At 41.4% G+C, this 27,709-nt stretch overlaps 1 protein-coding gene across 1 annotated transcript in view; it reads left to right on the forward strand.

Moving 5' to 3' along the window:
* Nucleotides 1-27,709, forward strand: part of ARSB (arylsulfatase B) — a 65,211-nt gene that overhangs the window by 9,390 nt on the left and 28,112 nt on the right. Inside the window, exons 3-6 of the mRNA XM_053409157.1 lie at nt 2,922-3,112; nt 5,019-5,226; nt 23,404-23,647; nt 27,316-27,386. Coding sequence (XP_053265132.1) covers nt 2,922-3,112; nt 5,019-5,226; nt 23,404-23,647; nt 27,316-27,386 — 714 coding nt within the window. The remainder of the gene's footprint in view (nt 1-2,921; nt 3,113-5,018; nt 5,227-23,403; nt 23,648-27,315; nt 27,387-27,709) is intronic.

Consider the following 27,709-nt stretch of genomic DNA (forward strand, 5'->3'; position numbering starts at 1 on the left):
CAGCCTTTCTCAACCTGTGGGTCCCCAGATGTTGTTGAACTACAACTCCCATCACCCCTAGCTAGCAAGGCCAGAGCTCAGGTATGATAGGAGTTGTAGTCCAACAACATCTGGGGACCCACAGGTTGAGAACCACTGCCTAAGATAATGATTTCTCAAAAGTTGTTGCAGTGGCCTTTTGTGACCATGGAGGCATTGACTTGTGTCACAGATTTGTATCTGTGATACCAGATACCAGAACAAGAATCACAGCTGAAGGGCTCTGTATTCAGAAAATCTAAGCTGGGGAATTAGAGCTTGTGTTCTATCACTAAATTATGTCCAACTTATAACCTCTCTGTGGCCTGGAATTTTCTGGATGTGAAGCGCTGGATGGGATGAGTTGAAGTGATGAGTTTTGTATGGTGGATTGAGTGAAAAGAAAAACAAAAGCATACAATGTAAATGCGTGGAACGTATGAAATACTGAATAGATTTGATTTTTCTTCTGCCTTCCATTCAGAAATAAGAGAAAATGTGTACGGAACACATTTATAGTACAGGAAATGTCTCTGTCTCCCAGAAACAATATTGTCACATGCTTGTACATAAAACGCCAAAATGAAGCAGAAATTGCCTGCTTTTTACTTGGCTCTTGTTGGCTGTCTTCAGGGACCATGTGTCTTTGTTCTTGGTTTGTTCCATCCTTTTACTATTATGGATGGCCATGCATATGAGTTATGAATTATAATGAAAATCTTGGGTGCAGTCCAACCAAGGGCATTGCTAAATCCTTAAAAGCCTAAAGGCACAGGACCGTGACAAAGATTTGCATAACATTTGCAGATGCTAATTTATATGTATAGATTTAGGCTGACTGTCAGGGAAAATCGCTTAATAAGCAAGTTAAAAACCACAAAATTAAGTTCTTTAAAAGGGGACGAGGTAGGATATATGGGGCATGGTGCAAAAGACTTGGGCTAAGGTTCCCAGGGCCATACCTTTACAACAGAATCCAGCAGAAGAGACTCAGTTAGTGGACTAGATTCCTCCCTGCCCCACCTTCAGCCTCCTGCATGCCCTAAAAATCTATTGAAGGAGCATGGGGGCAGGAGGAAGAGGAGAAGGGCAAGCCCCATTGCATAAGCAGAAGTCTCCTGCAACACTGGATGTCACACATTGATTGCAAACTGATAATCAGTTGTCAAAGAAATAAACAACTATCTGACTTTTAGAAGATATCTGTTTTTAATGTTTGATGTTTTATTGTGTTTTTAAAATTCTGTTGTGAGCCACACAGAGTGGCTGGGGAAACACAGCCAGATGGGCAGCGTATAAATTATTATTGTTGTTGTTATTGTTATTATTGTTATTGTTGTTATTATTTTATTAATTATAGAGCTGGATGTGGGAATTTAAGATAGTAGGATCTGAACCTTGCAAAGACTGGGAAAGACTGGGGTACAATAGCCATAATGGTCAAATTGAGGGGTTCCCCCCAATACAATTTTGAAAGACAATACAATGCATTGTAGGATTTTCCCTTTTGTATAGAAATGTGCATTTTTCGCAGTTAACACAAGCTCCTTACACAGTGTTGTTTCAGTGTTGTCAGGTGCAATTACAGAAAAAAATTAAAAACTGGAAACGTAAAAGGCCATGTTTAGGTAACTGAGGGTGTAACCCATGCTATATTGTGGCATTGGTACACTGCTAATTTTAATTATCTTTTGGATGTTTAATATCTGCTTTTGCCTGCCTTTTATTGATAATTCTGTTTTTGTTTGTAATAAAATCTCTAAATTATTTAAAATCAAGTGGCATAAACCTTTTGTTAAATATAATAAAGAAATATAGGACTTTCATTTGCTCGGTGTGACTGCAAACCAGAGGAGCTGCCTATTAACTTACTATCCATTGGTGTTAACCCTGATTTGTGTATTTGTGTCTGTTAAACGGCACTAATTTGTGGCAAGCTAGCTGCAGAAGGATTTTATTTGGAAATCCTTCTGTTCTGTTTGGAAATGGGGATACTTTATTCTGGAGAGACTGTCTCACTCACCAGTTGGTGTCAGCAGGAGATTGGAAATGTTTGAATAGCTTGCATGAAAAATACTCTTTGCAACATAGAAATAGCTTAGTAATTCTAGCTTCAGCTGCAAGAATTATTATAGGGTTTTTGTTTCGTTTTGTTTTATCTTGGCTGCTGTGGCTTTTCATCTTTGACGTTCCATCATTTCAGTTTCAAAATCTCTCATGCACTTGCCAGTTTAAAAGCATCATTGGACTCCTATTAACCATGCAAGCATGGAAGCAGATGTTAACGGTTTTTGTTTTTAGTTTTTTAATGGTGGGGATGAGAGAGTTTGCCAAATGATTTGTTGACTTGTTTTATAAAAACAATCCTATTTAGTCCTGGTATTCCGCCCCCTCCCCCAGGTGTACCAGACCAGGTAAATTCCTCCTTTTTACTGACTTGCCAAGGGAGCTCCAAATCTTACTGCCATTCTGCTTTTAAAGACTCTCCTACTGAAATTGTCACAGGAATGATTCTGTGTTGATTCCTTGGTGGTGGTTTCCTGTTTGTGGAATGCCCTCCCCGGCGAGGCATGTCTCCCTCCCTCATTATTGGCTTTCAATATAAATTTAAAAACATTCCTGCTTATCCAGGCTGAAGGATACTGACCATGGCAACCATGAAATTTGCAGCTTTGAGGGTATGTGATGGTTTTTAAATGGTTTAGATACTCTAAAAGCTTTAGAATGCTTTTTATTTTGTTTGCTAATGTTTTAAATATGTTTTATTTTAAATTGTATTGTTTAAACATTTTGATGTTTGCTTCCTTGGGCTCCTTTGAGAGGAAGGGTGGGAAGAGAAATGTAACAAGTGCATAAATTTAATGAATACATAAAAAGAGAGACTTAATATTTCTCTCTTTTAGGTTACCTTCTTGGAAGTGAAGATTACTATTCTCACGAGCGCTGTGTGGCCATCGAAGCGAAGAACGTAACTCGGTGTGCTCTTGATTTTCGAGAGGGAGAAGAAGTTGCAGATGGATTTAAAGACATGTACTCTACTAATGTGTTTACAGAAAGAGCAGTAGATCTTATAGCTAATCACCAGACTGAGAAGGTACAATTCTGTCTCTTTCTTAAAATATAAAGTTGGAATTAATACATTTTGATGCATTTATGATCAGACGCTTTGGTGCAGCTACCTGTTCTTAGTTCCATTATAGTCGTAAGTTCATAATCGGGAATTTAACAACGTATTGGGGAAAGACATTGACAGGGCTGTCCTACAAAATAGATCAGAAAGAAACTGAATTCAGTTTCTGAAACATTTTCTTTGGTTTTTCTGCTCCTTGCATGATAAATTTGATAGAGCAGCTTCAAAATACTGGAATATTAGTTTGTTTAAATCTTGGCGGCAAAACTTGTACCAGTGCTATCTGCTTGCAGCACCTGTGGCTGCCAGTGTGATGTAGTGAATAGTGTTGTGCTTGATGGTTGCATTGGTTCAGTTCCTTCTTCATTCACTGGCTCCCTGTGGCCATCACTGTGGCTGCAATCCTATACATGGTTGTCTGGTAAACAATCCCCTTTAACTCAGTGTGACCGACTTCACCTGCAAAGGATTTCCATGTATGCCTCTGCCACATCACTCTTAGGTCTCTCATTACCTAAGGTTGGTGTGGAGATAAAGTTGGAAGAACCTTATGTATGCTGCCTTTAGGTCCTTGGTAGAAAACCATGTATGTTATTATTAATATTGCATTGATATTATTAATATCAATACATTGTTAAACCAGGTGATCAATTAGATATTATTATTAAATATCAGTACAGTGGTACCTTGGTTCTCAAACAACTTGGTTCTCAAACGCCGAAAACCTGGAAGTAAGTGTTCCGGTTTTTGAATGTTTTTCGGAAGCCAAATGTCCAATGTGGCTGTTGGCTGTTGTTTCCGGGGCACCACCAATCAGAAGCTGCACCTTGGTTTTCGAACAGACTTCCAGAATAGATTAAGTTTGGCGCTTTTGTTTTTGCTATTTGTGTTTTTGTTTTTGTGGCTTTTTCGGTTAATTTGTTTTTGTGACTGTGTGGAACCCAGTTCAGCTACTGATTGATTGATTGATTGATTGATTGTGTGACTGTGGAAATGGGTAAAAGCCTCCCATCCAAACAATGACTATGATCAGTGCAGGTAAGAAAAAATAATAATTTTTATTTTTATAATCTACAATACTGTCTCATTTATTTTATAGTACAGTCCATTAATGATTGCTTTCATTTTATGGATCAATGGTCTACTTAGATAGTTTTGCATTACTTTCTATGGGAAAGCGTGCCTTGGTTTTGGAACGCTTTGGAACGGACTTCTGGAACGGATTAAGTTTGAGAACCAAGGTACCACTGTAATGTTAAATATTAACATTATTATTAAATGCTCATCTAAACTGCTTAATGTTAAACATCTCAAAGCAATAAACAGTAAAAACTGTCAATATAAACCACAAAAAGAAATCAAAGATGCAATACAATACCATAAGGTACAAACATGGAAAAGTCCAGCCTTAGTGGCCCAGGAAAAACTGAGAAAAGAAAGTTTCATCTTTAAAAGATGTCTCAGACAGATTATACAAAGAGTATTCCCTGTCCTGCACCACTAATGTAGCATGTCTGACCCAATTACTGGTGTGCCCTGCTCTTAAATATTTCTAGACTTCCCTAATGAAAGCAAAAATTGAATTTGAAGGTCTGCCTGGAGTTAGATCAGCTTATGGCCCTCCAGATGTTGTTGGACAGCAACTCTCATCATCCTTGACTGCTGGCCATTCTGGCTGGGGCCAGTGGAGTCTGGCAACATCATAAAAATGGGGATGTCTTCAATTAAATATTCTTTTATCCTTGAGAACTGAAGACAGAAGGCAGGAAGGAAGCCAGTAGTTGCAGCTGGAAGCTTATCAGCCAGTATGCTGATTATGGCATTTAATGATACGGTCTCTTTTTTTGGTGTTGTGCCTTTTTTGCGACAGCCTCTCTTTCTCTACCTCGCTCTGCAATCAGTCCACGAGCCTCTTCAAGTACCTGAGAAATATATAGAGCCATATTCTTTTATCAAAGACAAAAAGAGACGCAAATATGCAGGAATGGTGTCTATTATGGATGAAGCTGTGGGAAATGTCACTGCAGCCCTGAAGAAGTACGGCCTTTGGAACAACACGGTTCTAATATTTTCTACAGGTAAGATTAACAATTAGATATACGCACATATTATTGGCAATTTTCTGTTGGCTATTAAGCTGATTATCTAGCAGGGAAAATGGAGGTTGGGAAAGAATGCCGAAGGCTTACTTGGTATCTGTGTAAGGAATGTAACCCCACCCCAAAAAAAATCGTAAAACTCTTAATAAACCGTCCCTGCAATCCTAAGACACAGCTACCCATTCTGTTGGCTACCACAGAATGCTTCTGTCAGCAGGGTCAGTTGGAGGGGGCTAGGAAAGATTTGTGGGCACCACGTTAGTGACCCCTTGAGAAGAAAAGCAGTCCAGAGCTAAGGCTGCATCGGTGAGACTCTGCGACCAAAGAACACATGTGCTTCTTCTGTACTTTGTACAGCACCTGGAAGAAAAGACCCAAGTTGCTTTGCTTTGTTGCAGTCTTGATATGATAGGGCAATTTGCAGCATTTACACTGATAAATACTACTGCAATTAATCCTACTTGTAGCCAAAATTGCAGTGGCAGTTTCTGTGTGCTGGAGGGGTGGGGAGGAGTTCTGAAGTGGGGAGCTGGCTCCTTGTGTGAGGCTCGCACAGATGCCGCAGTTTGAGCCTGGGGCCATCTGCATTCCAAGCAGATGCTGTCTGTGCCACTGAGCTATGGCCCTTAGCCTGCTGTTTCTTGTGGCTTCTTAATGTGTACAGTCATACCTCGGGTTAAAGACGCTTCAGGTTGCGTTTTTTTTGGGTTGCAGACCGCTGAAACCCGGAAGTACCGGAACAGGTTACTTCCGGGTTTTGGCAATCGCACATGCGCAGAAGGCTAAATCGCGCTTTGCGCATGCGCAGATGTGCTAAATTGCAACCCACATGTGCGCAGACACCCCACTGTGGGTTGCGGACACTGCAGGTTGCGAATGTGCATCCCGCACAGATCACGTTCGCAACCCAAGCGTCCACTGTACCCATGTAGTCAAATACTATAGTAAACATGCTTCTGTTTTAGTGCTAAATACCGGAAAGTGTGGGAAGCAATAAGTGGGGCTTCCACCTAACAGAGGCTTAACGGTGGCTTGATAGGCAGAAATTCAACAGACTTGCCTGTTCCAGGCAAAAAAATAAAATGATGGGGAAGGGTGATGTACTTTATCATTGTCACAAGAGGGCGCCATAAGATGCGAAGTAGGGCTTCTCTTGTGACAATGATTGATAGAGCCCACATACTAATTTATTTCCACGGTGCATTGTTGATTCAAAGTGTAGTCCTTTTTACCGCTAACACTAGGAGTTTTCAGCCTTTGTCACAGTGTTCCTCCCAAGGGCAGAAAACAAAACAATCTGTGTACGTCCCCCTCCTCCAACGGCTGCTACAAACTAATCAACATCCTGTTCCTATTTGGCATCCTGGAGAGTGTTTGTGTTGGGCCTTCTTCTGTAGGTGGAAATGCCAGAGAGTAATTTGGTCCTGTGGACAACATGAGCTGATGCAGTACAGTGGTACCTCGGGTTACATACGCTTCAGGTTACAGACTCTGCAAACCCAGAAATATTACCTCAGGTTAAGAACTTTGCTTCAGGATGAGAACAGAAATCGTGCCCCAGCGGCGCAGCAGCAGCGGGAGGCTCCATTAGCTAAAGTGGTGCTTCAGGTTAAGAACAGTTTCAGGTTAAGAACGGACCTCCGGAACGAATTAAGTACTTAACCCGAGGTACCACTGTATAACGATTAGACTAGTGTCAGGCTAGGACTGCCGAACCGAAGTTCAAATCCCCTCTCAACTGTGAAGCTCACTGTATGACCTTGAGGCAGTCGCTATGTCTCAGCCCAGCTTTTACCTCACAGGGTTGTTGTGAGGACATAATTGGGGGAACCCATGAGCTGCTTGGGGTTGGATAAAAGTGTAACAGACATGCATAGAATTGCATTTCCTTTTGCCCCTCACCCACACCTGGCGTAACACTTGTATAGTACATTTTAAGTTGCTTACAAAGAGCTACACATACCTTGTCCCAATAATCCTCACAGTATCCATCTGTGGAAGGCTAGCGTGATTATCTCCATATTGTAGGGGGTTGTGCGACTGTGGCTGAGAAATTGTGGGTATCTTACAGTCACCTTATGGTTGAGGAAAGATATGAATTGGGACCTGAAACAGCCATAGAACCTACTGTATTTTTCGCTCTATAAGACGCACCAGACCACAAGGCGCACCTAGTTTTTGGAGGAGGAAAACAAGAAAAAAAATATTCTGAATCGCAGAAGCCAGAACAGCAAGAGGGATCGCTGCGCAGTGAAAGCAGCAATCCCTTTTGCTGTTCTGGCTTCTGGGATAGCTGCGCAGCCTGCATTCACTCCATAAGATTCACACACATTTCCCCTTACTTTTTAGGAGGGAAAACATGAGTCTTATAGAGCAAAAAATACGGTACTTCTCCATGTTGCTCCAGTATGAAAACTAATATCTGGGCATCTTTCTGAAACATAGCCTACTCTTTGAGATGGCCTTAGGAGTTCAGAGATAAGTTGGAAAAGGAACTTCTTTTTATTTTGCTCTGAGTCCTCTTTGTTTTTTACTCCTCTTAAAAAAACTCCACTCAGGTTTGGGTGGGCTGTTAATCTAAATAAATAATATAGTGAAATATGTAGAAGTCTAATCCTGAATTGGTTCAATTTCAGCTGAATGATACCAGTATAACAAAAGGTATAATAAAATTATGGTGGCATTGTTTTAAAACAACATATAAGAACTTAAGTAGTTAAATGTGCATATTTCAGAGGACAACAGGTACAAGCCAAGCCTTTTGCTGCTTTGGTGTAAAGACACTAAAATGTTACTGTGTGTAAATATAGTGGAGTGGGGGGGGGGCATCACTGTTTTGCAGAATGAGGCTGAGTTTCCATTTCATTCATTACCAGCTAGCAATTGGTTGACGTATGCCTGGGACCCTACAAAGATCCATATTGTTTGCCCCTAGAGAGAACTGCAGTGTTCTACAGATCCTATGCAACCAGATTAAGATTTGAAATGATGAATTGATTCTTAATATGTGTGACTGGGGAGGAGTTTTGGAGTTCAAACTGAGGACAGCGTTCTTCGCAGATACATACCTTGAGCTGCTTGTGCACAGTGTAGGTCTTTGATGTATTCGTTAAATGTCTGGCATCAGTGGGAGTATAGAGAGGCCCATTCTGCAAGTGATTATAGACAGCATACACACACATCTGTGTGCGCACACACACGCACGTGCACACACACACAGTGTCTTAAATTGTTCGGTGCATAAGTTCAAGAGTCCAGTTCAATGGGAATGCCAGAGGTCAGAAATCAACTTGCTTGGTTGAGCTATGAATTGGAGCTTTCATAGAGGTTGCATAGCTGTAGTAAATACTATTAATCCTCCCCTTTCATAAGCACTGGAAGGATTCACCCACACAATTAAAAAACTTAATAATGGGAAAAAATGACATGCTTTTATTGCTATCTTTGGCAGCCGGTTCTAAATGCTTCATCCAAGCTGAAGTGTACAGAAGAGCTGTTTCTAGGCTTGCCCCCTGCTTCAATCCAGTCCTCAGCCTCATGCCTTTTTAATAACTAAATGTTTCAGACATTCCATATCAGCACCACCCTCTATAATTCTGGACATATTTAGTCTCCCTTTTATTGTTCCTAATATAGATAGTTCAGACTTGTCAGATGGTTCCTTTTTTTCACAGAGGGATTCAAGATGCAGTGTGCCTCTTTCTGCTGCTTGGTTGATATTTATATATTGACATATTACTTCTTGGCCATGTTTGCACATAACAGTAAGCCAGAGTTAAACGAAGTATGGATTACCAGGAATGAGCAAGCACACTAGTACATGTGACTCATACTGTCTCTGCCCTCTTCCTTTTCCCTTTGTTGCACTGGGAGGAAACACATGAGAGTGCTGAATTAGTATTACAGTGGTACCTCTGGATACGCACACCTCTGGTTGCGTATCCTTCAGGATGTGAACGTGGCAAACCTGGAAGTATTTTTCCGGGTTTCACTGCACGTGCATGCGCAGAAGCGGTCTACCGCCCCATGCGCATGCGCAGAAGTGGTCCCTCCGGTTGCAGAAACCTCAGGATCCGACCGGAGCTCTGGAATGGATCCCGTCCGCAACTAGATGTACCACTGCACATGCAAACTAGTCCTTGTGTCTTGTTTCTCTCCAGACAACCACAAGGGCAAACCAAGAACAAACCATGGTTTGCATGGAATGCTAAGCCGGCAGTCTGGTTTTGTTTTTCCCCTGACATGGCAAAAGGTATAGGGTGTGTGTGATTTGAACAGTGTACACCAGCATGCTTGCTCATTTCTGGTAATCCATACTTGGTTTAATTCTGGTTTACTGTTATGTATGCACCGGGCTCCTGAGGATGCAAATTCATATTCAGTATGATATTGGCCCTTGGTCTGATCCATCAAGGCTCTTCTTCTCTACTTAAAAGAAAGAAAGGAATGTTGTCTGATTCTGCTCGGTTGCTGCCCAACATTGTTTGGAACAAAATTGTGGGTGGGCTAAGTTGTTGCATATATGAAGCGAGGTCTGCTTGTGCAATGAGATTTCCCTCCCTTCTCCCACCCATGGAATGTGGCACCCCCTCAATCTGATCTGCAGGGCTTAATAGGAGCTCTGCCTATGCCAATTTCGAGTGCGTCTGCTCCACCTTCACTCTAGGCGCCATAACTGTTGCTCCATTGCCCTGAGCTCCCTGGAAAACCAAAGTGTGCCTTCATCCACAGAAAGAGGATGCTCTCAGGAGCAATTGTGTCATCTGTCCAAGTTGTTTCTCTAATCCAGAGATCAACCAGGACTTTGAGGCAATAGGGACTTACCCGGAACAGTCAGAAAGCCATCTAGATCCATTTTGGCTTGATAGGTATCTCCACCCTACTGGAGGTTAGGAGTTCCTGTAGTCTTAAACTTCATCAAATAGATTATTAGGGCCTCACTGTGTGCAGATATGATCCCCTATTTGTTCATTTAGGAATGAGGTTCTTTAGACCAGGGAAACAACAGATAGGAAAAACACCCCCCCACCCCCACACACTGCTTCTCTGCTCCTAATCACCCCCTTTCTCAAAATCAGTTTTGATCCCTCTGTAGAAAGGGTATAAGGGTATTTGAGGTTTCATTACATGCATGTCTGTGTAATGTGTAGTTAGGTCCCTAAACAGGTTTGTTCCGAAGTAACTTACACTGAAATGGAAACTTGGACTCTTCCAAGTAAATGTGTTTTAGATATATGTTTAGTAAATATGTCTGTCACGTTCTTTATTAACTATAGAATTCTGGCCACCACCTCTGTAATATGTCAGTTGTATTAATAAATACTACATTTGGCATATCCTTCTACAAGGATGCCTTAGTTTCTAAATGTTTTTATAATTCCCTGAGAACCTATTTTGTTTTTCTCCTCTATGGAAACAGCTTCACCTTTTGGTGTTCTGCATAATTTCACATGTTCCGTAAATGGTGCAGAATGAGACAGTGAAATGTTAGGACTTGCGACAAGCCTGCTGAGATCTTAAAACCGACAAATGATTTTCTAGTTAATTAATAGCCTGTCTTTTTCTTGACATAGTACAAGCCGATCTGTCACCACTGCTCAAAAGCTGATTGTGTGCTCTTGTTTGATTAATCAGGTCCCATGGCTTAAGCCAAGCTGCACTGGTACCTGCGTCTGTGCACAATGTCACAAACAATGTCACAAACTACCGTACTTGTGATAAACAAGCAAAAAGTTGATATGCACACACACGGCCTGCTCTTTATTTCTTATTCTTTAATGAAGACAATGCAATTTTATCTTTATAAATCAGGCTAACATTTAGGGCTTGCTTCACACCTAGATGAATTGGCATGTGAAAAGGTGCCACGAATGTCTAGTTTGCTGCATGTACTTGCATGTAGAAGCAGAGGCATGGGATGCAACAAGCTGAGCACTACAGTGTGGTGCTAACACAGAGGGCACATATGCTCCTTAACAGCCAATAGGAACAACTGATAGGTATATGAATGCTTTTGGAGGGTGGGATAGTAACTAGCCACAGCTTCTAGGTAGTGTAGATCTTTGTAGTGTGTATCTTTGGCTTGCTGGCAATTCTATCAAAGTCCATCAAAAGCCTTGGAGTGTTCTTCTTCGAAAACTCCTATATTCATATCTGTGATTATGTGTCCTGAACATGTCTGTTGAGAAGATTGCTATAATACCCATGCAACAAAAAGCCACATGATTCAGAGAAAGAGATCTGTGCTTTTGAATGAATATAATGATATGAAATGAGCCCAGCTGTGTGCATGTGATGCCACAGTAGTTATTTAGATTCATTTTGTTAGGATTGCATATATGCTTTTGCAGATAAATGTTCCAACATGCATGTATATGTATATGTATATGTATATGTATATGTATATGTATATGTATATGTATATGTATATGTATGTTGTTGTTGTTTAGTCATTTAGTCGTGTCCAACTCTTCATGACCCCATGGACCAGAGCACGCCAGGCACTCCTGTCTTCCACTGCCTCCCGCAGTTTGGTCAGACTCATGTTTGTAGCTTCGAGAACACTGTCCAACCATCTCGTCCTCTGTCGTCCCTTTCTCTTTGTGCCCTCCATCTTTCCCAACATCAGGGTCTTTTCCAGGAGTCTTCTCTTCTCATGAGGTGGCCAAAGTACTGGAGCCTCAGCTTTAGGATCTGTCCTTCCAGTGAGCACTCAGGGCTGATTTCCTTAAGAATGGATAGGTTTGATCTTCTTGCAGTCTCCTCCAGCACCGTAATTCAAAAGCATAAATTCTTCGGCAATCAGCCTTCTATATATATATGTATGTGAAAATGAAAAGATGGCTTTCACACATCCACAATACACAGCTTTATTCTGAGGATATGTTTCTCTCTGCCTTGTGCTTAACCATCTGCCCTACACATCTTTCAGAACTTGCAAAAATTTGGCAGGCTACAAAGATGATTTAAAATCCTTTTAAGTTTATGGAGACACAATCTACTTGAGGGTTGAACAATACTAATCCAATCCAGTCTGGTTCCCTGCTGTGCAAGGTATTGTCCAGTACTACAGGAATATCCTGGTGGAATGGACTTCACATGTCCCAAGGTTAGCTTTCAGCTGAGATTTCCTTTCAACTCTGCTTTTGCCATCTTCTCAAAGCCCCCACCCACCCCAGCAAGTCCTGCCTAGCCTAAAAATAGCTAAAAACTGTTAGCACATTCTGAAAGACTCTAATGAATTGGCAAAACAAGGAACGAATGTTAACTCCCAAGCCTTCTGCTTTGCTTTAATAGATGATCAATATAAACAGCACACTAGCAGAGTTCTGTGGTGGACCAGCCAGGTTAGACACCCATGAGATTTTGGTATGATCGGGGGAGGGGGATGCAAAAGTAGTAAGATGACTGCAAGTACCTGAATAGTTAGAGAGATTCATTCATTCATTCACTGATTTGCTACATTTATATAATGGATTGCCATATAAGTTACATGATAAAAGGAGGAAATAAGAAATGAAGCATATCCAGGGACCAGCGATTTCCGCCTGTTGCATTAAGGTTGCATAAGGACCAAGTGGAATAGCACAAAAGAAAGCACTTCTGGGATAGGATAGGAGAAAACCAAGTGGCATTTGGATCCAGCCAAGGTCAGTGGGAAGGATAGGCCTTATTGTGTCACCTCTCAAAGCATGTCCCTTGTCATGCAATAGCTTGAGTTGAGGCAATGTGTTGCAATGAGGAAGCACTTCAACATTTCTCACTAACGTTAACAACAGCAATTTCTCACCAACATTCAAGAAGCATCACAAATGTTGAAGATAAGCATTTATAAATCAGAATTTGAGAGTGCTGTTGTGTTCAGGTTGTGCTTGTAGGTTTTCCATGGGCCTGTGTGAGAACTGGATACTGGACTAGATGGGTCACTGGCCTGACACAGCAGCACTGCTCTTATAGAATCATAGAATTGTGGCTTTGGAAGGGACCGTGAGGGATATCTGGTTCAACCATCTGCAAGGCAGGAATATTTTTCCCAACGTGGGGCTCAAACCATGACTCTTGAGATTAAGAGTCTCATGCTCTACTGGCTGATCTATGCTCTACCAACTATTATGTTCTTAATTTAGTTGATATATGGAATACTTTAGAAGTAGTATCAAAAATATCTTGATTATTAGAAATTTCATAGATAATGGACCATTACTAGCTAAAACCAAATAATCTCATCATGCATGGAACCCCCAGTGTGAGCTGAGATCTTTTTACACAGAAGCCTGTAAAAGTAGGCTGTATCTGTATGTTGCACCATCCCTTCTTTTTTTGTGATGGACGTCCTGTTAGAGGACTTCCTGCTTGCTGAAGGTTTGTAAGAAGGAGCTCACTTCAATGCCCCACTACATGGGGGGGGGGACCTATATACAGTGGTACCTTGGGTTACATACGCTTCAGGTTACATACGCTTCAGGTTACACACTCCGCTAACCCAGAAATAGTAACTTGGGTTAAGAACTTTGCTTCAGGATGTGAACAGAAATCATGCTCTGGCGGTGCGGCAGCAGCAGGAGGCCCCATTAGCTAAAGTGGTACCTTGGGTTAAGAACAGTTTCAGGTTAAGAACGGACCTCCCGAATGAATTAAGTACTTAACCTGAGGTACCACTGTACTAGGCTGGAACAAATCCATCACAACAACAACAGCTACTACCACTCTTATCTATTGTCATAAAGGAAAGTAATTTTTATAGAGCAGGCTTTGGCCAAATAGTGGAGAAACATCATGGATACTGTCCTGGTGACAATTAACAAGGTTTTCCAAACCCACTTAGGCTAAGCAAAATTTATACAGGAGATTACTGTTGGAACTACAGTGTTCTAGGAATGTATGTAGATCATATTTGTTGGACAAGTTCCAAGATTATAAAGTTTTAGAATTAAATCCTTTATAAAACCAATGATATGATGGGTTATGTTTTACCACTAGGTCCATTGGCTGCATTATTCTGTTTTTGTGAGTTATGTAGTTCTTTGTGAAGAGATGGAAATGATTATCCATTTGTTAATAGCAGCACGAATGGCCATAAACTAGAAATAGAAAAAACAAACCCATCCCCCCATCACAGACTGGCTGTTAGAAGACTTAAGAGATTGTGTGTGTGTGTGTGTGTGTGTGTGACCAATGCCATCAGAGTAAAAGGAGGCAGGTGGGTGAATAATTGTTTTATGGAGAAATTGAGCCATTTCATAGCTATTTGGAATAATAAAGTAGAATATGCTGCCCAATATTATACTTGGAGTCATACAAGAGAATAATAAATTTTGGACCAACAACATTGATCTGTTGTTTTCCTGTTGTGGTCTGCTGTAGAAAATTGGACCACATGGATTTCTCATTTTGTGTTATCCTGTTGTTTAGAGATGGGTTTTTAAATACATACATACATACGTACATACATACATGCCTCTCCTGGCATCAGAGAAGGGAACTGATTTGGAAAGCAGATGTAAATAGGTCTGATTGGCTGACTGGAGTTATAGTTCACACTAAATAAAGCCACTTCCTTGGGTTTTGGCCTGTGCTTTGCAAGATATGGTACTGTAATTACAGCTGCTCTTTATTTGAGAATCGTTGCAGGAGAAAAACAGCACCACACTAGCAGCCGAGCAATTCCCTGACACTGAGCTACAGCCATGTCACTCATGCCACTATATGCTGAAATGTTTAATCCTTTGTTTTTATTGTTGGTGTTCCTGGGTTGGTTTGGGGGGCTTTAAATGCTGGCCAGTTTTCATTGGCTGCAGGGATTGTTATTGGAATGGCTGACAGCTGTCTGCCAGGCTGTCTGCAGAGCCTTCCTGTGCTCACTGCTGTTCAGCTTCACAGAGCTATTGTTTGCCTTGAGCCCTCCCTCCCCACTCCCTGCCTTAAAGCCTTTCCCAGCCATATCCTGATATGGTAAACCGCTTAAATTAGCTCCAGATTGCTCTGTTTATTTTGTGCAAGATAAGCGACAAAGTGCAGCCACAGCCGTCCACCTCAAATAAACTGAGGAGGAAAGAGAGGAGAGCAAGGTAATCTGGCTGACCAAATGCAGCAGTCCCCAAACAAGAAAGGCACAACACAAAGCGTTAATATGCATAGATCATTTCCTCTCTCCCTCACAGTGCTGCTGTGCCAGAGAGCGTATTCTTGGAAGTAAGTGCAGACTAAATGCGGCACTTTATTTATTTTCAAGGCAGCATTCTCATATAGCTGGCAACCTTACTAGGAATCCCTGCTCATTTCCTCAAGATCTTGTGTTTGTTTTTTGTTTGCTTTCCCTGGAAAAGAAAATAGGGGAAAACCTTCTGTTGTCTATAATGATGTTTAAAAGCAGCCTCCCTCATATGCGTCAGTCTTGATAACAATCACCCTTACGCCTCTACTTCAGTAGGTTTTGCATTTCTGACTGTAAAAGTGTTTTCCACGCAGCTTGGAGTGTGTTAAGATTGCGAGATTCGGCTTTCTGAAGTTCTTACACAACATCTGGAAAGTGCAGCAATAATGGCCTCATTTCCTCCATGGCCCTTTTGAAGGCATTACAAATATACATCTCAATTAGGTCCTTAACTTAAAAAAAAAATAAAACCAAAAAAACCCCTCAGATGAGTAGATCCTGTTCCAAAAGAACACACTGCTTCAAAAGGCATAAGGGGATGCCCAAACCCGGCATTCAAAATAAACTTCCTTCTCTGAATAAGAACACATAAATGTTCCAGCCACATTTTAGCAGGTTTTGACCCTCGGAATTCAGTATTCCATTCAGTAGACACAGGTTTTTGGCTACATTCCTAAATAAACTTGCATTGAAGCAAGTTCCAGTGAAACCGGTGGATCTTCCTTCCAAGAAAATGGTTGGCATCTGCAGATATTCTACATTAAAACAAAAACAAGCTTAACTATGTGGGACAGCCATTTGCTTTGTTCAAGACCTTGTGCAAGAATGTGACAGAAGGAAAACAAGGTTGCATTTTGAAAATATATTTTGCATGTGTGTGGGAGCTTAGTTTTACAGTTATATAGAAATGTATATAGTGGATGTGGTGGTATTTGGAGTTGCTACAAACCTCATTCTTTATTTTACTCGCTGGTTCCTCCTAGGCTATGTGTTTAGGGCTGAGATACATGCATCGTTTTGTTAATCCTGCAGACTGTTCATTTTTTTCTCAGGAGCACATTAAGGAATATTTTGAGGAGGAGTCTTTGTGCTCAGAAATAGCTTTTTACTTGCTATTTTCCAGAGCAGAGTAACCTTACCTTACCTGCTATTATAATTGAAAAAGTCAGCTCTCTGGAGTTAGCACGGCTATTATTCACCATATTTTATTTTCCTCTGAACATTGTGTGCACATAGTCCATACTGAATTTCAGGTGACAGAAATCATGTGTCAGCATCTCTTATTCTTGGAATAGCTCGAAGTAGAAGAAATCAATTTTTTATTACTTCTGTTGCTGTGTTTATTAAAATGAGAAGGCTTCTTGGTTTGGTTCCACATTAAAACAGGAACTTTGAGATAAGGGGGGGGCATAAGTACGTTCATGCACTCCACTAAGTTTAATTGACATTATAGTCAACACAGTAGTGTAAAGTTGGGAGGTTTTGAAGGTCAATTACTAATAATTATTTGTACTGAGAGGGACTCCTACAATCCAAACCAAGCCCTACATCATGAGTAGGCAAACTAAGGCCTGGGGGCCGGATCCGGCCCAATCGCCTTCTAAATCTGGCTTGCAGACGGTCCGGGAATCAGCATACTTTCACATGAGTGGAATGTGTGCTTTTATTTAAAATGCATCTCTGGGTTATTTGTGGGGCATAGGAATTCGTTCATTTCCCCCCACAAAAAAATATAGTCCGGCCCCCCACAAGGTCTGAGGGACAGTGGACCGGCCCCCTGGTGAAACAGTTTGCTGACCCCTGCCCTACATGAATGCACAGTTAACTTTCGGGTTTCACTTCTTCAAAACAGGGTGATGGTTGCTTGGTTAGATGGGGTTGCAGTATCCACCTGTTCTGTTCTACAAAGGGAAGGAATCCTGTTAGCTGAGGAATCTTTGATCGAGTGGAGGGCTCCACTTACAGTAGAGGAGGTGAGGAGATTCCTCCTTCAGATCTCTGTGCCACCACCCATGAAAGGGGCCGTTAACTCTCTGGAGCAGATTTCCAGGGGACACAGAGATCTTACTCCCTTCTTCTGTTAGCAAAGGCATCCGCTGAATCAAAAGTCTGTCCGCACACAAAATGATTCAGTTTGTGGCTTCATATAAAAGGGCTAGATCACCTGTGATTCTTCAGGTGTTACTGGACTACAACTCCCATCATCTCTGCCCATTGGCCTTGCCGGCTGGGCTGATGGGACCCATAGTCCCAACAACAAATGAAAGGTTACAGATTTCCCCATCCCTGTGCTAGGCAAATCTTTGAAGGATCTTCCAATGGTTGTGAGTTTAGTGGAACGGCTGTGCTCAATGGCGGTACATTTCCAGTGTTACCAGATTCCAGTGTCAAAAAAAACCACAGTGGTCACAGTCATGAGATGTGTATACCTTTGCTGATCTATATCTTTGACTACTTATGGAAAAGCTAATGCTGGGCTAAAATGGATCTTGCAAAGATCCAGCAAAGGCTATCCTTACATCTAGAATAGAGACGGACAGAATACATTTAATTAGTGGTTAAGCAATCTTGCTTCATTTACATGATGCAGCTACCCAGATTAAGCTTTTCTTGACTGCGGTATTTGGATTTACTTTATAGGTTAATTAACACTTGCTTTTGTTTTTTGTTCATCCACCATGGTGAAGAGAAGCTTAGAATTGTAAGCTATTTGTATTTCAAATAACAGGGAATAGGATCAAATTACTTCAGGGGCACACAATGAGGAATTCATGGGGATTATGTCAGTACACACAGCAGTGACCTAGCTAAGCATGGCTCCTTTTCCTAATGTGAGCAGGCATGCTTCACCTTCTCTTAAGACACCTTTGAAGCTTTCTTACCTGCTCTCATTGGCATTTTATTATGGCCTGTCATCTTGAATGTAGTGTAAAATATCAAGGTGATTACCCAGCTAATGGCATCTTGACCACCAGCAATTATTTTGGAAAAGAACTTCCTCTTGACTTCACATATGGTGGGGTGTGTGTGTGTGTGTTTAAGAGAGAGAAACAGTCTGCAACCCAGTTTAAAAACCAATTTTACAATTCTAGTTTGTGGTTTTTAAGACCCCCAATTTTAAATATGTACCTCTGAATATTCTTAGCTTGTTGTGATATCCATGTACGCACATGGCACTGGATCATAGGAAGAGAGCACAAAGATTGTTTCATGAGCTCTTCAAATTCTTGCTGATTTAGTAATGTTGGTTTATTCCAGGTCAAGCATTCATTATTTTGCTGCCTTGCAGTTCTTAGAAGATGTTCATGCTGATAAGCCAGTTTATACTAGTTATCATTGTCTTGTCTGTAGCTTCATGGGCTCACACTGTACCAGGATATCTGGCAAGTCTTCAGATGGAACTGAGCAGAAATGGGGCTGCTTTTCTGCTTTATTGATTCATATAAGATCTTTAGCCAGGCTGAAATTGAATCAAGGTCCTGATTCTCAAAAACCTTGTACTAATAAAGCAATTCTGAAGCAGTTCTAGGGACATGAGAAACATCTGTCCAAAGTTCATGAATAATGATTTTTTCAGCCAAAATTTTACATGAACTGCCTGAGTTCCCACTTTCAGTGCCTTGTTGTAGAGGAAATGAAAAGAAATCTGTTGCTCTTAGGTGAAGATTGAAGAGAAGTATGGAAGAAGCTTCCTACAAGCAGTGCAGATAATTTAATTATGTGCTCAAAAGTTTGCCATATGGACTATTTCCCTAGATTTGGAGGAAACAAAAGAAATAAGAAAAGGGAACTGGAGTGGGATAAAGTTGATCACTGTATTATTTTAGTTATCCAGACTTTGGAGGTAATTCCATCATGCAGCCTTCTACATGCCTGGTATTTTTCTTCTAATCATCAGGAAAATCAGCTGACTTGGATTTCCAATCCAGCTGTTGATTGCAGCTCCCAAGAATGGAGCTCCATTGCAGAAGTGTCCACTCTGTCTTTAATTGCAATTATGCATTTAGTACAGTGCTGCCTCGGGTTACATATGTTTCAGGTTACACACTTCGCTAACCCAGAAATAGTGCTTCAGGTTAAGAACTTTGCTTCAGGATGAGAACAGAAATCATGTGGCGGTGGTGTAGCAGCAGCAGGAGGCCCCATTAGCTAAAGTGGTGCTTCAGGTTAAGAACAGTTTCAGGTTAAGAACGGACCTCCGGAACGAATTAAGTACTTAACCTGAGGTACCACTGTAAACACACGTGTAGGACACACTTGGCATATAGGAGTCCCCCCCCCCTTTATATGCGCGTGTGAGGTGAAAATGTTTGGGACTGGCACGCGTGCCTGAAGCACAAATTGGTTAATCTCCCATAGATCTAAGGAGCCACATCAAAAGGAATTATGTCAATCTGTTTACAAAGCGTAATGAAATTGTTCGTGTTTATCTGTCCTGTTAATGTACTTACCGCTTGAGATACACTTGCACTTCCTTCAAGCCCTAAGATGCCATTAAGCACAATCAACTTTGGGGCCATGTTCAACATTCTTGGGCACACAGACCCCCCCACCCCCCCAGTAGAGGGAAATGTTCCATGTGCTCTTTGGCATTTCCAATAGCCTAGGAATCTGCACTGTACTAAGTCAGTTCATTGGTCCATCTACCTCCATACTGGCTGTGCTGACTGGCAACAGCTCGCTAAGGTTTCACACAGGAGTTTTTCCTTGTCTGGAGATGTCATGAAATAGACCTCTGACCTTTCTGCATGCAGAGCACTGTGCTCTGCCACTAAGCCACAGCCATGTTAGTTGCATTTCATTCTGACTGAAATAAATTAAAATGGTTGCGTGTTTCCCCCCCACACATTGATTTAAATGGGATCCAGGTGCAGCTAACTTAGTCTGGATACAACCCAATGTATTTCATTTTCATAGAGATGAATGAGAAGCTTCAGCCTCCATGGACATCCACAGCAAATGTTGCAGACACTGGATCAGAACCTGCAAGATACTTACTTTTGTAGACTAGTCTATCAAAGTACTGCTGATTGGTTTACCCATACTTGTTTTTAACTCGGTGGCTGGACATGTCACGTAATGGCTCATACATGTGTGTCAGTCATCAAATCACCACCACCAGATTTTTCATAAGACTCGATATCAGGCACAATCCTTTTCAATGGAGGTGGCTTGCTCATTCAGCTCAGAATCATCAAGTGATAAGAAAACAAGAATATTCATGAGGCTGTTGTCCTGAAAATGGTTTCTTACCCTTGCATTACAATAAAGATGATAGGACTGAAACATTATCAATTATTTTGCCTGAAATGACTTTGATATTGTTAATCCTTTGGCCCTGGACTCTAATCTCTTCATGAGTTTAAAGTTTCAGGACAATCCAGGATGTCTGGTGGACTCACATATTGCTAAGGATGTCTAGAAAACTGGTCAGAAATAAGCCATGTTGTATTGTTGCATGGTTATAGTACAAATCTGTAGCCGAAGCACTGATCAATATAGTTGTCAGGTTCTGGAAGCCAACTTTAGGTTGCAAGATTACATGTTGAAGAAGTGAACCTCCAAAACAGTATTATCAAAAATCTGTTCTACCCACAGAACGAGCTACACATTCATTACTTGCCAAACCTGGCAAGGTGATGGAGATCTAGGACTAGGTCTTCCATTTCTATATTTTTGGTTCAGAGAGTACCTCCTCTTGTAGAACAAATCCTGAAAATGGTAGAAGAATCTCAAAGGCCTCTTTCTGTGTTTATTTTCTGGATTTCATATACAAGGCAGTAAAGTAAAGAGGGTGTTCTTAGAGGATTTCTTTCTCCTTTGTGACATAATGGTGGTGCATAGGATCCTGAAGGTTGCTGGGCCCAAGACCTTAGGCTGTTGATGATTTGCAGAAAGGCAGCTCTGGATCCAACCTTTTTGTCTAGACAAGGTGTGTCTATAAGCCACACTGGTGTTACCATAGAAGAGGCATTTCTCTTGTGTTAGAGAGCATGAGAATGCTTGTTTTAAATGATGCTTGAAGTATGCACATTCATAAGTAGTCACATAAATAATAGGTTTTAAAAATGTATATCTATGTCTGCTGCCCAGTTAATTAGGAACACCTTTTCAGTCAATTAAAAGGTTTTAGAATTGGCTAATCAATCAGTTGATCAAACATTGCAGCCCTACTCACAACCCACCCACTTCAGAACAAAATAATATTGGTCTTTACTCTCTCTGTTTAATGAGCATTAAATTGCAACAGAACACTTCATTACTGTATGATTTTTCTCCAGTAACAAAGAGAAACTGTATTTACTGATGTTTATAAAACTTGAAAGCAGAGCAGTGCAGAGCCCGAAACAGGTAGAAGTCTATCCCAGTGGGAGGTATCTCACAAGTGAATATGATCCCTTAATGGGTTATCTTTTAAAAATGGGAGTGCTGGGATTTGTGAAAATTTTCTTTTAATAAATACATATTTCAGAGTGAAATCATTCAAATTATGCATAAGATAAGAACCAGTGTGATGTAACAGTGAGAGCTTTAGATTATGACCTGGGAGACCAGAGTTTGAATCCCCACTCAACCATGAAACTCACTGGGTGCCCCTGGGCCAGTCACTGTTTCTTAGCCTGACCTACCTCACAAGGTTGTTGTGAAGATTAATGGGGAGTTGGGACTCTGGAGGCAAAGGAGGTATATAAGTGTAATAAATAAATAAGTATAATGATGATGGGGATAGTTGTAATGCATATGCTGGGGCAGGTCATTGGTCCATCTAACCCAATATTGTCTACTCTGATTGGCAGTGGGTCTCCAAAGTCAGTCAGGAATTTCTCCCAGTACCTTTTACCTGACACTTTAACCTGAACTGCCAGTTCTTGTTCTTTGCTATTAAATTATGGGCACTCCTTATTAAGATACAGTCCTCTACACCCTGCTTATAAATGTTAGTCAGATTTGTTAGCTATGAAATGTTGTCTAATAAAAAACAACAACCCTGTAGCAGATGATGGCGTGGGGTGTTGTAAACAAAATATGTCCCTTTTCCCTTATGGGGTATCCAAGAGCCCGTATACTGTAGAGTCCTTATGTGGGTTCCCTATTGGTAGGAGAAAATAACAGAGGCCAACCAGAGAATATTGAGAAGCAAAGCAGCTCGTAAGCCTGTTCTTTATTGAACTGTTGCAATAGGGTGCTCCCCTCACACGCAGGAAGGCCCAGAACAAAGGTGTGCCTGCCCTTATACAGACATTTTAAATTCCCTGCCATGGAGCTCAAGACCACCCCTCCATACATCATACATACATCACAGAAGGGGTGTAACCCAAGACCACCCCCCACAAACATCATATCTACATCTCAGAAAGGTGGTCTACAACAGAAATTTGAATGTTGTTGTTTTTCCTGTCTGCCAGGTTATCTAAATACTACCTTATCTAATTGCCTTTCCTGGCAGTCTGCCCATTCCTTTGAAATGGTGATTACCCAATTCATGTAACAAGGAAGGTTTTCTCACCTCCTCCCTCCTTGCAGAGAAACATTTGGTCAACTTGGGAGTCAAAATGGTTTCAGCATGGTCTTCCTGTGCTGGTCCAGACATGTGTTCCACATATCTATGTTTGTACTTGGTTGGTACATTTATGAACATTTATTATATATATAAGACCTTAATTTTTTTATTACACGGGCAATGGTGCTTGCCTGACCTCCCAGCAGCAGGGTCACCGGTGTTTACTGGGAGAAGGGGGGGCAGTGCAGCAATGAGGTTGACACTGCGCAAACACACACCTGGAGCACCATATTGGTTCTGCAAGTGTGTTTGCACAGTGCTGACCTGGTCCACATTACCGTGGTCTTTCTTCCTCCCAGTAAACAGCAGTGACCCATCTGTCAGGAGGTCGAATAAACACTGCCATCCAACCTCCTCTTTAAAAACTCCACTGAAGGTGTATAAAACTTTTTTAAAAACTAACAACAGGGTTTCTTCATACTTACCGCTTAATGTGTTTCAGATAATGGGGGCCAAACGTTGGCAGGTGGAAACAACTGGCCATTAAGAGGAAGAAAATGGACACTGTGGGAAGGCGGAGTGAGAGGAGTGGGATTTGTTGCAAGTCCTTTACTGAAACGGAAGGGAGTGGAAAGTCATGACCTTATCCACATTTCTGATTGGCTGCCAACCCTGGTGAAGCTCGCTGGAGGGTCTACGAATGGCACAAAGCGTCTAGATGGTTTTGATGTCTGGAGAACAATCAGGTAACCTCTGTTTTAGTAGGACATTATCCCCCTCTCCATGGTGCATTATGGGCAACCAAGATGTTTCTGGGGGCAAAATCCTTGTTTGCCATGTTTTTGTTTTTTTAAACTAAATGTCCTTAAAAATGTGATCGGATTTTCTTTTAATGGATTTATTAACTAGCAGAAGTGGGGCAACTAAACTTAATCAAGCTAGCAGACTCAAGCAGCAAACATTTTGTATGACGCCTTGTTCAAAAATCCATGTAACTCATGAGAAGGTCCTGAGAAATAATTTATCACTTGAGTGTTTGCTGCTATAAGCGGATTTGATTAAATGAATGATAACCCAGCTGTTTGTAGCAGAAAAATTAATGCAACCCTGATGCATGTCCACTGTGTAATTCATCAGAAACTTTCCTGCCAATAGTCTGATTAAGTCAAATTACTCATGGGCAAGTTTTCACCTTCTAAATTTTCCCTGTAGAATTTCCTCTCCCCCCCCCCCCCCCCGCCTTTGCAATCTAACCAGAATTCCCCAGAGTGCTGGGTGTTTTAACAGTGTAAACAGATACATTCTTGCATGGTTGAAAAGTAACTGGTTTTCAATATCACAGAGTAAACAAGATGGAGAGAGGTGATAATTGCTTCATTAAGCTATCAGCAATGCAGAAAGCGGTTTGCAGTCTTTACATAGTTTCAGCAGGGGTATTTTATTGAAACTATAATGGCTGGGTTTTTAATAGATTGGATTAAGCTGTCTGAGTTTTAAAAGTACAAGGGTGCACAGAATTATTGGTAGACCCCCCATGGAAGAAAAAACATCTGCAGCAATTACAGTTTTGCAACAGACAGAGTACATGAAATTGACCACAGTCTCCTCCTTGCTCGACTCTGTCATGCATCAGTTCCTTACAACAGCTTTCTATTAGAGCTATTTAAACTATTTTTGCCTGCCTGGGGTGATGTTTTTATTATTCTATCTGGTTGGACAGGCATCTCCAGAGATGTTGTGGATATTGAATATCTTCCTGTGTTGGAACAAAGGGTTGTACTGCAGGAACCATTGGGTATTCTCCAGCAATCTGATTCTGTGAACTTTCCCAAGTGCTGCAGACCAACCAGGGTTTTGGTTGGACAAGGCATTCTTGATAAAGTTGAAAGCATAGCACTCTATTTCCTTTAGAAAGTTTTTTCCCCCCCTAGCTGCAGCTAGTACAAAATGTTTTCACCCCCCTATTGGTGAATGCAGATTGCTGGGGGCATTAAAAACCTGCTCCCTACTGGTTGCAATGACTACCTGTTAGTTTCCAGGCATAATTCAAGGTACTAATTATGTTGCACAAAGCCCTATATATCTAGGGAGCTGGGTACTTTGTACAGCATTTCCCCCCCCCCCCACATGACACCCTTCTCCCATAAAATTTAGAGAGGCCCTGATCCATTTCCCATGAGGATAAATTTGTTGACTTAGGCAACTGTATTTTTCTTTAGGGTGCTGCAACATTATGTTGTATCCAAGTACTTTCTAATCAGAGTAGATCCATTTACATTAATGAACCAAAGTTAGTCATACCCATTAACTTCAGTGGGTCTACTCTGAGTAGGACTAGCATTGGACACAACCCTTTGAAACGCTTCCCCAAAAAAGGCCTCCTGAGCTCCTACCTTTAGTCATTTTGGCTGAGAGCCAAAGAAGTCATACTTAGAACAGACCAATTGAAATAAATGAGCTTAAGTCCCATGATTTTATTGTATTTTATAATAATTTTTATTGAATTTTCAAATTGTAACAACAACTTTTCCACAAATCTTAATTGAACAATTTATATATCCATATATATAACCCCTCCCCCCTCTTTGGCTTCCCCAATATTTCCATATTGATTTATTAAATAAATTCTATACCTTGCTGGTTTTACCTCTTATATAGTTGGGAAAGTTTAGTCAAAACGTGCCAATGGGTCCAAATCTTTATACTGTATTTTTATATAGTTTATAAATGGTTCCCACTCCTTTTTGAAATCCATGTTGTCTCTCTCATGTATCCTCTCTGTCAGCTTAGCCAGTTCCCATGATTTTAAATGAGTTTACTCTGAATATGATTAACATTGGGTATCACCCTCAGAAAGCAAGTGAAAACCATTTTGTTTTACATTATTTTTATTGCTAGTTTTATGTCTTCTTGTTTAATTGTGTGGTAAATGTTTTCTAAATATCTTGCATTGACTTACTGTGTTTTATAACTATTGGGTAGCTAAAAAGAATGTTGTTCTTTGCAGCCCTGGCTTGATTTCAAGACACAGCTGCAAAGGATCTGCAAAGCCATAGCTCAAGCCACTCTTGCAAAGGAACAGTTTTTGTTTGTAGGCATGACTTGAAATCAAACCACATATGTAAAGGAAGAATTGGGAGTGGACTTTCCTTTGAAAGTCTTCTGGCCTCATGTTTACATTGGACTATTGACTGGTAGGTGGCCCTGCACATCTATCCAAGTGGGAAGTTGGTGGTGGAAAGTTCAGTGTGGCTCATTTCCCCTTCTCTGAACTAAGTTCCACTCAGAATAGAAAGGTAAAGGGACCCCTGACCGTTAGGTCCAGTCACAGACGACTCTGGGATTGCAGTGCTCATCTTGCTTTACTGGCCAAGTGAGCCACCATACAGCTTCTGGGTCATGTGGCCAGCATGACTAAGCCGCTTCTGGCGAACCAGAGCAGTAAATGGAAATGTCATTTACCTTCCCACCGGAGTGGTACCTGTTTATCTACTTGCACTTTGACGTACTTTCGAACTGCTAGGTTGGCAGGAGCAGGGACCGAGCAATGGGAGCTCACCCTGTTGCAGGGATTCGAACCGCTGACCTTCTGATTGGCAAGCCCTAGGCTCTGTGGTTTAGACCACAGCACCACCCGCGTTCCTTTTTCCACTCAGAGTAGACCAGTTTATGTTAGTCATGCCCATTAATTTCAGCGGGTCTGCTCTCTGTATGACTAATCCATTAATGCAAATCCTTTGAGTTTCCACTTTGTGTGAAGAAATGCCTTGTGTAACATCTAATAGTGGCCATGTGCAAGCAGAACAGGCTTCCACTTGTGCAATGAGACTTCCTCTTCCCCTCCTTCACCCTCCTTCTGCACCCCAAATCTTCTCTGGTTGATTGGCTCTCTTCAGCAGATTTGGTGGGGCCACAGGAGCTGCAGGGTGGGGAGGAGAAAGGAAAAAGCGAAGTCCTGATGGCTGAATAAAAGCCCACTTCCCCAATGTTGGATTTTGCCAATGTACGCATTCCTGAAATGCATAACTAAAATTAATTGGGCTCCTGATTACTCTGAGTGTAACTTAGTTCAGGGTTGGGGAACTGAATCCAGCCTGAACTCCCCACCACCATGGATCACTTTCCTAGATGGGAAGGGCCACCCACTTGTCAATCATGTGATGGCAACCATGAAACCAGGAGGCAGAGCTTCAAAGGAAAGTGTGCTCCCAATTCTTCTTTTCTTCTTCTGGCTTGATTTTGGTACAGGACAAACAATATCCTGTTTAAATTTCTGAGCAGCTTTGCACACTTAGTTAACAGACTTCCTTTTTTCTTGAGAGAATCGCAAAAGGAATGATTGAAATAGCTGGGCTAGGATTCTGTTAAACTGTAGAAAGAAATTTAATGCCTTTCCTAATAAACTTTATTCTAGTGAAGGCGAACCTTCCCCCAGAACGGAGCTGCTTCATAACATAGACCCGATTTTTGTGGATCTGTCTCCATGTAAGTCTACCATTATTAATTCCTGGAACTTTTGGACAGGTCCTTGAGGCCCAGTTGGGGGGCTGGGGGTTCCCCTATCAATGTAGTTTTTATTTTTCTCTCTGGGTGAAGAATTTAAATCAGGCTGGACACCAGCCATTCTGCCACTATGCCATAAAGTGTTGCAGTGATCTCATCTTCAGAGCACGGTTAACTACACTCTAAATCATTCCCAGAGTCTGTTGCGTTCTCTTGTGCTCCAAAGTTGCTCATATGTAAATCATAACGCAGCCCAGAGTCTAGAGCTGTTGACAGATAACCACATGCTCCAGGTACATAGTGAG

The sequence above is a fragment of the Podarcis raffonei genome, chromosome 11 (genome assembly GCF_027172205.1).
Source record: "Podarcis raffonei isolate rPodRaf1 chromosome 11, rPodRaf1.pri, whole genome shotgun sequence".
Lineage (NCBI taxonomy): Eukaryota > Metazoa > Chordata > Lepidosauria > Squamata > Lacertidae > Podarcis > Podarcis raffonei.